The 17,186-nt window shown below is 40.6% G+C and overlaps 2 protein-coding genes across 2 annotated transcripts in view; one reads left to right on the top strand and one right to left on the bottom strand.

The window, feature by feature from the left end:
- Positions 1-1,002: 1,002 nt before the first annotated feature.
- rmdn1 (regulator of microtubule dynamics 1) lies at positions 1,003-6,864 on the top strand. Its single transcript, XM_080050260.1, has 10 exons — positions 1,003-1,206; positions 2,471-2,576; positions 2,773-2,857; positions 3,262-3,421; positions 3,995-4,084; positions 5,386-5,441; positions 5,593-5,680; positions 5,785-5,815; positions 5,947-6,080; positions 6,225-6,864. Exons 1-10 carry the CDS (start codon positions 1,072-1,074, stop codon positions 6,264-6,266), a joined length of 927 nt encoding a protein of 308 aa, XP_079906386.1. The 5' UTR covers positions 1,003-1,071; the 3' UTR covers positions 6,267-6,864.
- A 246-nt stretch (positions 6,865-7,110) lies between these two features.
- The window catches only part of wwp1 (WW domain containing E3 ubiquitin protein ligase 1), a 41,697-nt gene continuing 31,621 nt past the window's right edge, over positions 7,111-17,186 (bottom strand). Inside the window, exons 16-25 of the mRNA XM_080049878.1 lie at positions 17,051-17,122; positions 16,776-16,864; positions 16,519-16,678; positions 15,530-15,663; positions 15,100-15,240; positions 14,860-14,980; positions 13,264-13,368; positions 13,010-13,106; positions 12,807-12,879; positions 7,111-11,338 (exon numbers count right to left, since the gene is read on the bottom strand). Coding sequence (XP_079906004.1) covers positions 11,239-11,338; positions 12,807-12,879; positions 13,010-13,106; positions 13,264-13,368; positions 14,860-14,980; positions 15,100-15,240; positions 15,530-15,663; positions 16,519-16,678; positions 16,776-16,864; positions 17,051-17,122 — 1,092 coding nt within the window. The 3' untranslated portion in view covers positions 7,111-11,238. The remainder of the gene's footprint in view (positions 11,339-12,806; positions 12,880-13,009; positions 13,107-13,263; positions 13,369-14,859; positions 14,981-15,099; positions 15,241-15,529; positions 15,664-16,518; positions 16,679-16,775; positions 16,865-17,050; positions 17,123-17,186) is intronic.

A 17,186-nucleotide genomic window follows, 5' to 3' on the forward strand; every position in this document is an offset into this window, starting at 1 on the left:
ACGGAACTCTCATGGATAGATCGTTTCTTATCAGCTGAATAAGCAGGGGGACAGACCTCTCCGGGGTGCATTCAAGGACAATCATGTAGAAATCCTTGTTTTGGTATGACGCTGTATGTTCTAAATAGATGTTTATCTAACGAATGCAGCATTTATTCTGTGTCGGTTTTTTTTTTTGCCTTAAAATACATTTGTAGGCCTACACTATAAAATACACTTTCGGATGTTAATATACGTTTAAAAACCGTAGTATGTTCTTGTAGTGTTACCTTTACAGCTTCCACAAGTTGGGAGCGAGCTGGTGCCGGTGTTGCACCGAAAACTGTGACCTGTCAGAATGTGTGACCCTAGAGGGCGCTGTTCTTATTTCAATAGACTGTAGGCATATCAAGTATTACCCGACACAGTGGCGGGTGAAGTGACACAATTTACACGCCAGCACGCAAATCTACCCGCATTTGGCGTGTGGCGGGTGTTAATTTCCATCCCTGATATCAACCCAGTCTCACAGTGAAATGTTTTAATACTTATGTTGGTCCACAGCTGAAAACATAGTTTCACAAAAACAAGTTGTTAAGTTGTTTGCTTCCAATTTAAAATGATTGCGCAGTGGAAAAAGTATAGCCTACACATTTCACTGTGATGGGTAACTAGGTTGGCTATTCACCGTTAAAAAAACAAAAAAACAATCTGACCATTTCAGTGCCAATTTTGAGAAACGTCTACGATTTGTGCAATGGACCAACGTTTTTACATAGCCTAGGCCTATATTTCACTATGAGACTGGGTTAATCAATAATCACACATTCTGACAGGTCACAGCTTTCGGTGCAACACCGGAACTGCTCCCGAGTCTCCAGCTGGCTGTCTGCCGGCTATCTGCATCTTTATTATTTGTCTTTTAGCAACCTTTGTTGTGCTCTTGAATGTTGCCTGTTTGTGTGTTTGCCGTCGGTCGCTGTGATCTGTCGCAAAGCATCTGAAAGTTTGTGAAACTGTCAGGACACCTGACCACTGAGTGTTCATCTGCTCACGTCTAGTTTATGTCTATGGTTCTACTGCTGACATACAATGGCTAGAATAGTGTTGATTCGGCGCGTGAGCGGGACTTTACTGTCAGCGTACCGTGCAAACTGCATCATGAGCAGAGGGACTCAGAGCCGGTGTTACTATAACACTGTGAAGAGGACTGCCGCTGCTCTGACTGTAAATACCAATGCCTTTTACTCTCACTAATCGGAAACTGTGTTATCCTACATTAAACTATGAGAATAGACCACTTTTAGATGCACAGGTTCACAAACTAAACGCGTTGGAAGGACGGCGGTGCAACAGTAAAAGCGACTGATGTTTGTTTTAGTAGGTTAAAGGGCACTAGGGCAGCAGGGCTAGGGACACACTGCGGCTTTATTTCCGGATGTAACGTCACCACTGTGTCCAAGTGTAACAGGTTTACAACAATAATGATGCATTTTGGCTATTCCTTACCCAAATTTAGGTTGAAGTGAAAATGTAAACAGCAAGTTTATGTGAGTATTTGCATGACCACCCCTAAACCAATATTTGTAGGCTATGCATATATGCTATGTTTTGGGAAATGTAGGCCTATATTGAATGCAATTAACTTAAAGGAATACTTCACCCATACGGAACAGGCGTTCTATCATTATAAAATCACTATTATAATATAATGAATTAGGTTTTTCTTCCCTCTGTCTTCCCTTGGCCCAGCTGTCCTATTAATCCTAGCCCTTACTGTGATGTCACAGTAAGGAAAATGTAGGGTTAGACAGTGAGACCATAAAACACTCTTTCTGCCTTTTCTCAGGCAAGGATGAACCAATTTAATTTTTTTTGCACATTTATACTAAATAGGATCTCAGAATTCAATACACCTTCATATTCCCACCGGTGAAGTAGGTCTTTAACGATGAACAGTCAGATGAAATGCATTGACCTGCCTCCACGCTGCTTTTCTGGCGAGTGTCAGGTTACCTTGGTTCAACTGAGACTGATCATTGTAAATAAATAATAGCTATCTCTGAAGTAGACCCCTACATGATGTTCTAAAATAAATAATCCCTGCGTTCCAATACCCATACTGTCTACTATTGAGTATTATAGAAAAAAGATTTAGGATGTCCCGATTCTTGTGGCCAGGTTTAGTATGGTTAGAAATAACCGGATTTCTACTACATCCGTCCGAGATTTTTAGTGTTGAAAACATCCTACTTGGGCGATCCATACGAAAACAAACGGGGATGCGACGGATATAAAAGCAGGAGGCAAGATCAAGGCGCAGAGTTATGATAAAATAAATAAGTAAAAGTATGTCCCAATAGTATGCCTACTGCATCCTAACTAGATTGTTGTTATCGTCAGATGTAGTATGTAGAATAGAAAAAAGAAAGAGTATGTGATTCAGAATGAAGGGAACGTGTGTTTGTGTCACTTCTTTCCTGGTATGCAGGGCGGAGGGGCTGCGTTCCTCCTGGGGCTCCCCGCGCTGTCCTGTCTGGTTTATGAAGCTTATCGCAAAGTGCAGAGTTCAGCCGTGGTCTATGCTCTGCAAAAAGGTTAGTGTGCTGGAGGTGTATGGATCACACACAAACACACACACACACACACACACACACACACACACACACACACACACACACACACACACACACACACACACACACACACACACACACACACACACACTCAACAGAGAGTAGAGTTGAGACGGGGGCTGGCCACTGGTGTAATGTGCTTATTTTGTGTGTGTAGAGGAGGTGTTGGAGCAGGCTGACTACCTGTACGGCTGTGCGGAGACGCAGAAGCTGTACCAACTGCTGCTGCAGTACAAGGACAGGTGAGGAGAGAGCTCACTCACACGTAGCCTAGTCACCACATCTTTTGGGGGGGATCTGGGCTTGTGAAGGAAAATAAGGCAATGGCCCGTAGCAATATTCTTCTACTCCTTTTAGCAAACCGATACAAGGGGGGTAATTCTTAAACATTTTCCATACGTATTTTTGGCGGTTGGTTCAGTTGATAGTACAACAACGGATCGTTATTTGTTTCTGGTTTCTGGTTCGCTACTTTTGGCTTTCTGCCCCTTTGTATGACGACCCCGCATACGTTCAGAAGGTACTATTAGCAGTGGAAAACGACCCGTGCTGCTACCAAAACCAAGTTGAGCTGAGTCGAGTTAAGTCGAGTAGAGCTACATCATGTGCGGTGGATAAGCGCCATAAACTTGGTGTCTCCTTCCAGTGATGATGCAGAGTTCCTGTGGCGGCTGGCCCGGGCGTCGCGCGACCTCTCCCTCCAGCCCACGGTGGAGGCAGAGCAGAAGAAGCAGCTGGTGTACGAAGGCTTCACGTATGCAAAGAAGGCACTGGAGAGGGACGAGAATAATTTCGCAGCACATAAAGTAAGACAGCAGTCTCAGTGAGAAGGCATGTGAGTTAATCACTTAAGTGCTAAGATATCAGTTTGAGACCCCTGCTGTAGTAGCCTGGCACCGCCCGCCTACATACTTCCGCTCAGTTTTCATTTCCCTTCAGTAGTCAGTCTGGGAGTGCGGTGTTATTAGTCTCACAAAGCCAGACTAAACTACAGCAAGTAGTATGAGCGGTATTAGTGGGTTTTCTCCAGCCAGATTTCTGCCAGTCCAATCAGCGAACAGAAGGAGTGGCTCAGAAGCCGGCGCATGACATACGTCACGACCAAACGTTATGCGATTGGTTGGCAGATCCAGATTGGCACTGGGTAGATCCAATAGTTTTAAACTTCAACAGACACCCACCTCCAAGTGAGTTAACGTTTCCAGACCTTCTTCTGTACAAATGAAATGAAGTACGATGATCTAGGACCAGGCTACTGCTGTAGGGCATTGTATCATGAGTATCACAGCCATTGTAAAACTAACATTAACAGCGACATTATGACACAGTGCAACTTCTTTATTTTTCTACCAAACACTGACCCTTCTTTCACTTCATAGTGGTTCGCGGTGTGTCTCAGCGATGTCGGGGACTACGAGGGGGTCAAGGTGAAAATAGGAAATTCATACATCATCAGGGAGCATTTAGAGGTGAGTGTTTGGGTAAACCTGGAGAGATCAACCTGGGGCCTATTGCACAAAACCAAGATAAGCCAGGACATTTTGGTTATCATGGCTTGGTTTAGCCATGATCCGGTTGCACAAAACGGGACATAAGTTACCATGGAGATTTATAAATGTATTCTGTTGCCTGATTTGTTCAGTCAGCTGTCACTCTGATCTGAAATCAAGGTGTTTAACAGTCATCCCACGATCTTCTGTGTACTGCTTAATTTTTATTAGTTTTAAAGTACCACATTAAAGACTACATTGTCATTTAGTGAAATATTTCTAATTTGTTATTTATTTAACCTGAACCATGTATAATTAAATTAAATTAATTATAATTAGATAAAGATAATACCAATATCAATTATAATAATTGATGTGATAGTCTGTTCATATCGTAGGCTATAATTATACAATTGATTATCGATGGCAGATGAAGTTGCAAATGTGGTTTAAATGAATGTTCTCACTTTGTACTTATAACCATAAACAGGTGCATCTAAAAAAAAAATATCAATGAAAAGTAAATTTCTTCTGTAATTTAATGCAAAAATTTAAACTTTAATAATATATTCTATATTCATTACAAATGAAGTAAAATTAATCTAGAATCAACATACATTTCAAAAGGTCGACATTTATGTATTATACATCTTTTTTTTGATTGGTTTTATGTAATATTGTAATATTTTGGATTTGCATTTGTGCAATTGACTAATCCAAAGTGCCCAGACTAGACTTTGTCGTGGCTGGCTTTATCAATCATCCTGAATACCTGAATTCTACTTTCGTGCAATAGGCCTCGGTTCTGGCGTGCAAGATCACATGATTTTCTTTCCCGCAGATCAGTCTGGCCTTTCTCAAATCTCCGTGGGGAGGAGTCCGGCCCTGTCCGTTTGTGGAAAGCAGCCACTGATTGGCTCATGTAGTCGTCAATCTAGCCTCCGACCAGGCGGGCCCTACTTTTTCCGTCCTTAGCACATGATTTGTTCATGTAGCTATTGACGTGAACATGGATTGACCAATGTGAAACTTGTGAGATATAGCTGGTCTCGCAATGGCTAGATTGACGACTACGTGACCCAATCAGAAGCTGCCTTCCACTATAAGGGATGAACGTTATGTTTGAACGTGTGTTCGAATTGTATTTTTTGGACTGCAGAAGAGAAACAAATGTGAAGCTTGTGCAAAATCAGGCTTGTCTCACCAGGCTGTCTAGGTCACATTATCATAGTGTCACGCCTATCTGTGTTCTTAAACCATACGCGTTGCTTTTTCTGTAGAAAGCCATCCAGCTCAATCCCAAAGATGCCACTTCCTTACATATCCTGGGTGTCTGGTGAGTATTCTTACTGTAACATCCATTTGTTATGCAGTGGGATGTGTTTCTTTATTATTATTATTATTATTATTATTATTATTATTATTATTATTATTATTATTATTATTTTGAGATATTTACGGAAACCTGCATGTCTTCTGTCTCGCAGGTGCTTTGCTTTCGCTGAGCTGCCTTGGTACCAACGGAAGGTGGCGGCGGTAATTTTCTCGACACCGCCTACGTCAACATATCAAGAGGTGAAGACTTTTCTACAGCTGACATCAGTTGTTGGTTCTTTTTGGTTTAGGACAGTTTTGAAAATATCTTCACAAATTCCTGATTTTCTGCCTTCTCTTTCCAGGCATTGGAGTTCTTCCTGAAAGCAGAGGAAGGTAAAACACAGCATACTAAATCAAATATTGAAGTCTGTTTGCTGCGGCCTTGAACCAACACAGCACTGTTGGTTGGAAGTCAATTCCGCCAACATAATCTCCTATCTCCTATTGTTTTTATTTTTTTCCAGTTGATCCAAACTTCTACAGCACAAACCTACTACAGCTGGGGAAGACCTACATGGCCATGAAGGACAATCAGACAGCAGTGCTCTGGCTGACCAAAGCAAAAGAGTACCCAGCTCACACACTGGAAGACAAAGAGGTATACACACAAACACACACACACACACACAAACACACACACACACACACACACACACACACAAACACACACACACACACACATATATTTTAATCCAGATGTTTTATAGTTGAACTGTCATTCTTGGTGGGTTTACCTCCGCAGGTACACAAAGAGGCTGTAGACCTTTTGAAGAAGCTAGGATGAAGCCGTCGTGCCTTTCAAGACGTCTGGACTGCTAACAGAATGTTTTTCTCACATTGCAGTGGCCTGACTTTTCCCTGACATCTGGCTTAAATGTCACTTTGGAGTGTTGAATCTGCCCATACGTTGATTATAACAATATTTCTTTAAACCAAATGACAAATCTTGGCTTCAAATGCATCTTTATTTAGCAATGGTTGTTGTTTGTTGACCATGAGCCGATGAAGGAGTAAACACAGGACAGGCATGTGTTTGATTGTTGCCAGTGTGATTGCAATGGTTCTCTGATTAAATGATAGTTTATAACTCTTCCGGACACGTGTGGTTTGAAGAATTGATTTCAAAATATTAATGTTGGTTTATAAAGCCCTAAATGGTCTAGGGCCAAAATATATTACTGATCTGCTGATACGTTATGAGCCGTCCAGAGCCCTTAGGTCGTCTGGGACAGGTCTACTTACAGTCCCCAGAGTTAGGACTAAACAAGGAGAAGCAGCGTTTAGTTTTTATGCACCAAATCTCTGGAACAGACTGCAACTCTCAGATCTTTTAAATGAAGTCTGAAGATTTTTCTGTTTCCATTTTAACCTGTAATTTTTAAATGTTATTAATTCGCTTTTAAATCTTTTATTCATTCGCTTTTCTAATGTGTATTGTGTATTTTAATCTTGCCCCTGTAAAGCACTTTGAATGGCCTTGTGTCTGAATTGTGCTATATAAATAAACTTGCCTTGTCTTTAAGCCATTCCCCATTTCAGCAGTGCATTCAACAGCTCTTATTAGTCATACACACACTGATTGGACTACAAATAAAAAAACAAATCAGCTGTAAAGATGATCGGATATGTTTATTAAATAGTTTTCTTTCTACAGGCAAGATCCAATTAGAACAGATTAAAACCTGCCCACAGTCCTGAGCAGAAGACCTCTCCCCCGGTCATCACAACAACGAAAAAAGAAAACAAAGCGTGGTCATGGAGGGGATTTATTCACTTATTTATTTGTATCTCATAAATCCATCTCTTCATTAAAATGGGTGGAAGCAGATTAAAAATGAATCTTCTATACACATTGTCTCCAATAAAGGGGCATTCTGTACAGTGTAGTTGGTGTTTACAGTGTGTATCTACACTCGATATGTTACAGTCTCGGTGCGTTTCAGACGGCCAGAACCGCAGTCGGCACAGTAACAAGGTCCCTGCTGCATTCCCACGCACTGAAATGATAAACAGCAGCAGGAAGCAACTCTGCCTCCAGGGAATGCACCTGGACAGGTGAGACCTGATGTTGTCGCTGGCTACGATCAAGGCCACCTGAAACGTCCCATCTATTAATGATAAGAGCAAAAGGCATCACAGATTTTTCCATCAATGGAGCGACGGCTCTGTGTAATTAATCATAATATTTAAGTATTGTATTTACTTTCATTATCTTTATACAATGAACATTCACATACACAGTTGATTTTTCTTTGATTACAAGTTGCTGTTCAAAAGGAAGCACAGAGTTTATGCAGTTTTGACTTTTCTTAAAAAGTCGGCTCCTTTTGCTACGGTAAATGTTTCGTCCCTCCTTTCAGCTCTTCCACAGGGACAGATGTCATACACATGACTGATAAAAAAAAAATCCTAAAAAGTCGAAAGCAGCTTGCTGCTGTTTGCAGTGATCTGAAGGTAAAGTGAAGAAGAAAAAAAGCTTGAGAAAACCGAATGGCCTGCCACTGCCACAGCTTTACCCTGCATTCAGACCACTGACTGACATAGAAAGCACCAGAGTTGTCCTTTAGAGACAATGGAATCAGACGTGACATTACATTACATTTTATTTAGCTGACGCTTTTATCCAGAGCGAATTCCATCCACTTAACGTTTGGAAAAACAAAGGGACATGTCCCTTGAAGCGTTACAGGACAAAGGGGAAAGTGTGCTGCTTGAAAGTATGTGAACCCCTTGAGCTGTTTGGAATGTTACAGCTCAACCATTATCAATTAATTTTTTTTTATCAAAACTGGTATTTTTTATATGAAATAAGAGCTGTCTGTTAATCAATTCCACATTTTTCTTTTCCGGAAATCAATTGTTTATACAAATAAAACAAATGATTTGCTAAATTTTGTATGTGCAAAAGTTTGTGAACCCTGAGCTGCATTGCTTAAATGGAGCAGGTAACCACAATCAGGTCGGCCAAATTGAGTGATGAAATGGACCAATGTGATGAGAGATCTTTAGGGAAGAAATTGGGCGGCACTAGATAAAACAAGACAACAAAAAACCAGGTCAGTTTAGGCTCACCAAAGTGAAACCATACAGGCCAGACATGCCAAGAAGAAAGAACATCTCAGAGGATCTCAGGAATAGAGTTGTGATGTTGCACATTTGTCTGGGGACAGCTATAAATTAATTTAAGTTTGAGCTCCATCAGTCCAACGAGAGGCAAATCATCTACAAATAGAAAGCTTTAAGAGTGACTCAACATCTGCCTAGAAGTAGACTTCCTTTAAAAATATCCACAAGCGCCACAAGAAAAGTGATTTTTCAGGTAAAAGCCAACCCAAACATTACATCTAGAGATTTGCAGACCATTTGGCACCACCATTCTTCACTTGAGAGAAGGTTCTTTTGGTGGTAGGCAGCGTTGCCTTTTCGCCCAAACATGGCGGTTTTGGTTATGGCCAAACAGTTCAATTTTTGACTAATCTGTCCACACAATAGACTTCAAGAAGACTTCAGGTATCTCCAGGTGCTCTCTGGCAAAGTTATGACAAGCAGTTTTGTTCTTTTTCGAGAGCATAGGATTCTTTAGCAACCCTCCCATGAAAGCCATATTGACTGGGTTTTCTTCTTATTGTGGAACCATGCACATCTGTCCCAGAATCTGCAAGAGAGGTCTGCAAATCACTAGATGTAATGTTTTGGTTGGCTTTTAACTGAAAAATCACTTTTCTTGTGGCGCTTGTGGATATTATTGAAGGAAGTCGTTCACTTCTAGGCAGATGTTGAGTCACTCTTAAAGCTCTCCATTTGTAGATGATTTGCCTCACGGTGGACCGATGGAGCTCAAACTTTTTTTTTTAAATGTATTTATAGCTGTCCCCAGACAAATGTGTAACATCACAACTCTTCCTGAGATTTTTTTTCCTCTTGGCATGTCTGGCCTTCTAGTGCTGCCAAATGTATTCCCTAAAGTTCTCTCATTACATCCATTTCATCACTCAATTTGGCTGTGTTTACCTGCTCAATTTAAGCAATGCAGCTCAGGGTTCACAAACTGTTGCACATACAAAATGTGGCAAATCATGTTTTATTTGTTTTAACAATTGATTTCCGGAAAAGAAAAATGTGGAATTGATGAACAGACACCTTTTATTTAATATAAAACATGCTGGTATTGATACAAATTAATAAACAATGGTTAAACTAAATAAAATTCCAAAATGCTCAAGGGGTTCACATACTTTCAAGCAGCACTGTATGCAGATGCATCAGGCTGCTGTTTCGGTCTCCAAGCAGCCCTTTGGCTGCTAAGGAGTTTCCACCTATCAGGTCTGTGGCACATTAGTGTCTCATTAATGGAGACTTTAGAAGCATTATTTGTATGTGAACAAGGTCACCGTAACTGACTTTATGCACACATCTTTATTAAACTAAGGCCATATCATCTAAGAATGTTTTTAACGCTCACTTTATTTTACTTTCCACTCTGTGCTGCCTGCATGGAATAATGTATTTGCTTTCCAGTCATAGAAGACATGACATTTGCTGCTTTTTATGGTAAGGTGCACTGTAGGAGTATTTGCCTACTGTGATACCTATAAGTCAGGGGCTAAAGGAGCTGTCATCAAAGGAGCACATTATGTCTGTTGCTAAGTCAATCACAGTGGCTTCATGGGAGTGGAGGCAGAAGAGAGTCAGCCAAGCGCATGAGCCTAGACACAAGCCATCGAGCCAGATTCTGCTTTTTTCCTTTTCTGCAAACAACTCCACGTTTGCATGAAATCTAAGAGTGAAATGAGGATGTGGTCCTGGTGTTTATCTAACATGTCAGCTGAAGCAGCAGGCTGGGGTCTAGGTTGGCCTGAAACATGTCCAGTGTCTCTGGGATTAAACATCACAACTATGAACCAAAGACCCCACCGCCACACCCACACATACAATTCACTGTTCAATATAGATTATTTTCCTCGGGTCCCAATAATCCTTTTAATATGGTAGCCGCTCTCCATGCACGTCTTTTTTCCCAAAATCTTGTAATTTTCTCAACGGGAGGATCTGATGCTGTGCAGAATCTCACTCAGGGAAAAACTGTATGACAGAGTTGCACTCAGCTTCACGTGTTCCTCAGGAATACTCTGCCTTCTTGATGAGAATGGTAAGAAAAGCTCTTGAAGAGACAGAGCCTCCATGCTAAAATGCCTTTTTTTCTTGAGTGTACGTGTGGTGGGTGGAGGCTGGTCACATCAGTCTTCTCGTCTTCAGAGGCAGCCACGCAAGTAGCACATTTTTTAATTTTTTTTTACAATTTCTACGGGTCCAATGGGAGGAGATTAAAATAATAATAATAATTCAGGCACCAGACCCCGAAACTACTCATGCCTTTAAGAAGCTCTATAGAACTAGAGCTTTAAAAGAAGATTGCGCTTCCACTATAAAATCCTCTCAAAAACACAGTCTCTTTTAAAAAGCCAGTCAGCAGTGGGGAGGAAATTAAAAAATATATATATATCCATGATTTCTGTTTTTAAACAGATGAAATGCTTGCATATTTCATGATGGGTTATCATATTATATATAAGGGCAAGGGAACGGGGTTTTGCGGCAAAAGAAATAATGCTGCAAATTAAGATTTGGTTTAAAATGACAAAATAGCTTATATACATTGGTGGTTATCTTGTGCAATTTTTTTTTTAGTTTGTTTTACTTGGCTGATAAACAGCGATGGGGTGGGAGGGAGAGAAATAACAAGAGGACTCCTTCCTCTATTCTTGGCCAAATCCTTCCGTTTCCTCGATGGCGAAGAGCAGCTTCTCTTTCAGCTGGTCGAAGCTCTTGTAAGGAGGCAGGTCCAGACGGTTAAAACTGAAAAGACAAAGGAGGACGACCAAAGATCAGTATAAAAGGGTCCAGATTTTCATTCTAAGTCTCATTACCAGCTTTCTAGGTAAATTGTGGCTGCTGTGAGGCACCTTTATAGCAAACTCATTGCACCCTGTGGCAGCGACTGGAATTCGTCAGCAAAACTGTTTGAGTCATAGTATGTTGGAGTCAAAGTTAAAAGGCTTTACAAATGTATATGTAAGGTAAAATGTCTTCTTATTCTAAGGTCTTTACATTTTGAGAGTGCCACTTTCGATATACATTATCCCACTAATTACATGGCTACTAACTAAGTTAATTAATTGAAGTAAAATATTGTTTTAGGTTTGGTTTAATTGATTTAGGTACAAAAAATAATCTGCTACAGTTGGAACCTTCTCCATAGCAACAGTAACTATGTAGCTCTGTGTCCAAACCTCCTCACATCTTGACTGGAGTCTTTCCAAACATGACTCCAAAGTTCCCTGTTCTCCACATACATTCAAAGTCATGAAAAGAAAAAGTTATTTTAATGTGACTGTCTGTTTTTGTCTTGTGGTCTCCAGTATGTCTTTTTTCACTTTATGGTTCCTTGTATTTTATCACATTCGAATAGAAAAACAGAATAATAGAAAAAGAAAAAGAAAAATAATTCCATTGTTTTTGAGTAGAATTGGTCTATTTCATCAATCAGTTTGGCCCACCTGATTGTTTTTACCTGCTCGATTTAAGCAATGCAGCTCAGGGTTCACAAACTTTTGCAGATACAACAGTTGGCAAATAATTTGCTTTATCTCTTTTAACAATTGATTTCTGGAAAAGAAAAATGTTGAATTGATAAACAAACATCTGTCATTTCATATAAAAAATACTGGTATTGATAAAATGAATTAATAATGGTTTAACACAATAAAATTCCAAAATGCTCAAGGGGTTCAGAAACTTTCAAACAGCACTGTATATTTCTTAAACAGTTTATTCCAGATCCAAAGTTTTTATTGCCAGGGATGCACAACATCCTGAAATATATGTACATATTTGAGTTGGAGACTTTACTATCAAGGCCTCACTTTAAAGTCACTTTTATTTTTTTTGTCTTAAGTTTTGGATAAAATGTTTGGTGACGGAAGCTGTAGCTGTTAAGTGTGTATTTGCTTTCTAACTTGATTTTTGGTTTACATCAGAGTTCAATATTTTTTATTTTTCAACAGTAATATATTGTTACAGAAAAAAGAGAAATGTTATATCTTTGGTTATTTTTTCATTCATGTTGCTTATATTGTTCTTTGTGTTCAAATCTGTTCAGGTTATTTGTTATTAAATTGTACATCAATTAAATGTTACCAGAAATGTTATTTAAATAAAATGCTTTTCAAATGTCATAAATCGTTGTATGTATCGAATTGTGGGTTAAAAATCGTGATACAAATCGAATTGTGAGTTTTTTTTTTGTTACAGCCCTATCACTCACCATGTGTGGCTCCGAGGAAGCCACGTGTCCTTTCCAACCTTCTCAATGCAGAACTTCTGGGGCCCGTTACTTCCTGCAAAGCAAAATAAGATGAGCGGTGAGAAGACGACAAGAAAAATTTATAAATGTTTATGTGTAGCTCTTCATGTTGGAACGATGATGTAGTGAATGTGTTACTCTGTGTTTGTCAATCAGTCACTGACCCATGAGCTCAGCGAAGCCGCCCAGAGGAAGCCTGCAGGTTCCAGTGACAAACTGCATGAGCCGCAGTCGAACCTCGTTGTCTACTTCTTTCACCAGCTGGAAGTGACAACACACACACACGCACTCAAAGACTTGACAGACTCTCAACCGCCAGACTATACCACACATTATAAACGAACTCAACAGACATGTTTGCAGTATAAACAGTAGAAGGTAGGGAGTACAGAAACCGTGTGTGTGTGTCTCTCTGTACCTGCCAGAACCAGATGATTTGTTTGCTGTTCCTCGTGTAGTGACGATACACTGTATTCCTCTGCCAGTCCTGCAAGTCCACTTCTTGCATGCCACACAGCATCACCTGGATCACACACACACACACACACACACACACACACACACACACACACACACACACACACACACACACACACACACACACACACACACACACACACACACACACACACACACACACACACACACACACACACACACACACACACACACACACACACACACACACACACACACACACACACACTAATTACAGGTAATGTTCTACTTGTCCAAATGTAATTTTCACTTGCCCTAATGAAAACAAAAAACATATTTTTTTTAATTATGAGTATAACTTAATTATATACCTTTTAGCGTGTCCTTACTTGTCACAAACCGATAACATAAAACCAACAATAATTCATATAAGCCTACATATCATAACATTGCACATACAGCCAAGCGCTTGGTCCTGCTGCAGTATTGTGAAAGGGCCTCTTTTTGCCAGGCACCTGGCCTGGTTTTGGGGAGCTCAGAAAACTCATGCCTGGTTTCCACCAAGCAGAGCGGGTCGGCTCGGAGCGGCTCAGAGCGGGACAGCTTGTTTAAAACTATTGGATCTGGCCAGTGCCACTCTGGATCGGCCAACCAACCGCATAACGTTTGGTCGGGACGTATGTCATGAGCCGGCTTCTGACTTCAACTGAAACTGGAGCGTGACTTCGACGTCATCGTTCTCAGCCACTCGCTCTGTTCGCTGATTGGACCGGCAGAAAACTGACTGAGCAGGAAACCATGAATACACCGCAGCCCCAGACTGACTACTGAAGTGAAATTAAAATTGAGCGGAAGTAGGTAGGCGGGCGGTGCCAGGCTAGCCCTAGGGTGAAGTATTCCTTTTTTTTTTACCTTTATTTATACAGGTAAATCCCATTGAGTCCGAAGACTCTTTTGCAAGGGAGACCTGTTCCCATTTACACGTTACCATTCACACACACATTCATACACCGATAGCAGGCTAACTATCGACATTCACACGAGGCAAGGTGGGTGAAGTGTCTTGCCCAAGGACACAACAACTATGACACAGGTGGCAGGGCGGGGATCGAACCTCCAACCCTTTGATCATCGGCCGACCCGCTCTGCCACCTGAGCCACAGTCGCCCCCTTAAACTCACTTGAAGGCTGGTGTCTGTTGAAGTTTAAAACTATTGGATCTTCCCAGTCCCACTCTGGATCTGCCAACCAATCGCATAATGTTATGTCATGTGCCAGCTTCTGACTACAACTAAACAGGACCACTCCCTCTGTTTGCTGATTGGACTGTCAAAATTCTGGACGGAGAATCATGCCTATTGATAACCCCTCAAAAATCCTCTTGCCCGTTCGGGCAACCAGAAAGCAATCTCCATTTGCCCAAACATTATTTTTAATTGCCACAGGCAAGCGGGCAACCGTTAGTTTCAACCCCTGATCGTTGATGGGGTAGGTTACTGGGAATCATTTGAAACATGACAACAGTGGCTAGTAACGGCGCTCAATTAGACAGAACAATTGGTGCTTTGCTGTTCACCTCAAGCTCCTTCTCATCAAAGTACTGCAGCCACTGGAGTGGGACCACCTCGTTGAAGCCGTCAAGGAAAGCTTTGGTCTGACCTTCAACCCCGCGGGAGAACCTCCACTCTGCCATTAGACTGCAAGACATACAGTGAAAATGGACTTTGAATATATATATATATTTTTTTTTTTAAATGACTCATTATGATTCTCAGAGTTCAGAGATTGTTATAATGCAACAGTGACTCTACTTTACCCGATATACTCCTCCTTGTTCTCCTCAGTGACTAGAACATTGACGCCGTCGGGTTTGAGGTCATGTGACGTGATCTTGCCCAGGATCTCCATGTCCACTGAGAAGAACATCTCAAGGCCACACTCTTCAATGTTGTTATCCCTGAGGAGTGACGAGATTGTGTTGTGGTCACAGCATAATTACATTTGAAAAGCTCATTGTTGCCAAAAAAGAATAAAAATTTATTTTAATAAAATAAAATAAAATGTATGAAAATAAATAAATAAATAACTGTCAAATCAATAATAAAAAACTGGCTTCCCACTCTCAAATGCTTGGCAGTAAAGTAATCAATGAAATTCGAATATACGCACAGATTTCAGGGATGCTAATTTCCCTGTCCTCTGAGGTCAGAAAAATACATAATTACATTCTGATTGGCACAAATTACCTGATCCATATGAGAGAGTTGTAGAACTCTGGGTCGATGGACTCCAGGTCTTTGAGTATCAGCTTCTTATTCAGCATGCGTTTGTAGAAAGGCAGAGAGAAGCCTGTATCGATGAACTTGCCGTGGAAAAGTGCCTGCAGCCGGAGATACATTTTTTTTTAAATCTAATTTGCTTGTCAATCTGAAAATGTTGTTGCATCTATGATGGAATAATTAGCACATGACAGATGTATGTAAGGAAACTGGAAACGAATACTGAAAAAGTTTAGTGCATATTTTTTTAACGAAATAAACCTGAACATCTTTGGTTTGACATGTTTTATTAACCCATTGATGACTATGGCAATCTAGGATATGTGTCCTTATCTCCTGAGGGTTTTCTGAAAAAATTGACAGCGTCTACCAAAACCTTAATATCTAAGCCTCTGTAGCACATAGAAACATGAAATAAAATACATTTAAAAAGGTAAGGTTCACAGGTTTTATTTAAATATGCTGCCTTAGCGCTTACAAACCAACACATTTTTCTAAAAATTGTGAAAATCAGATGGGAATAAAAATTTAAATAAATAATATAAAATATTTAAAAATAATATGCTAAATGAGGTTATAATCCTGCTTCCTTTGAGCATGGATAGCAGTGACTGAGTGTGCACTGGAGAGAGAAAGATAGACAGATAGAGGGATGAAGAGATAAGCTTTATTTTATAATTTAGTTCAGTTATCACTGGCACCATAAATACAACTTCCCAGTACAACTAGAACGCAGACTGACTCCCGCTGTCGGGAGCCGATCAGCTGGTCCAAACAGCTGTATAACACCGAGATGAAAATGAAACTGAAACTTAACTATCGCCTGGCTGGGCTGAATTTGAGTTGGAGCAGCAAATTGATTGACGTGATTTTAGGCAAACCACACAACATTTGGATTTCTTGTGTAAGTGTTTTCAGGATAGCTTGCCTTTTGTGTATACAAAGTGTGAACTTACCATTGCAATGAAGCGGCCTATGAAGCAGAAGTAGGACAGGTGATCAGGGTTGATAGCCGAGGCCGGGTTGATCTGCAGACAGTAGTTGCTCTTGCCAGCGTACTCAAACAGACAGTACATGGGGTTCAGCACTTCATGGGACAACAAGAAGAACCACTCGCTGCAATGAAAGACGGATAATGAGATAAAAGACTTCGACACATTGTGTGTCTTTGAACTAGTTTTTTGTGAGTTCTAAGCAGTAATTGATCAATTACCGAGCTAAGCCACCATAGTCCAGACCCTCCTCGCCTCTGAAGATGACATAGAGTCTCCTCCTCAGGTCGTAAGGCTTTAGGGCCATAATCTAATAAACAGAGAAAACACACACACGCTCATCAAAACTCTGAAATGAACCCTGCATGTGGGCTATGACCAATGTCTCATCTTGATGTATGTATATTATTGATCTTAATGTGCTTTATAACTTTAGTTTAAACTAAAATAAATTGTTATCTAATCTTAAAAAGGAAAGTGGTAGGAAACCTCTTACTTGTTGGAAAGAGTCTTCAAACAGCGTCTGTCTGGAGACGGTGATCTTCACATGACTAGGGAGAGCATTGGACTGTGGAGAGACAGGGCAAAACATTAATGCTCTGTGTGTGTGTATGTATGTGTGTGTGTGTGTG

This window comes from Ammodytes marinus (genome assembly GCF_949987685.1).
Source record: "Ammodytes marinus genome assembly, chromosome: 21".
NCBI lineage: Eukaryota > Metazoa > Chordata > Actinopteri > Uranoscopiformes > Ammodytidae > Ammodytes > Ammodytes marinus.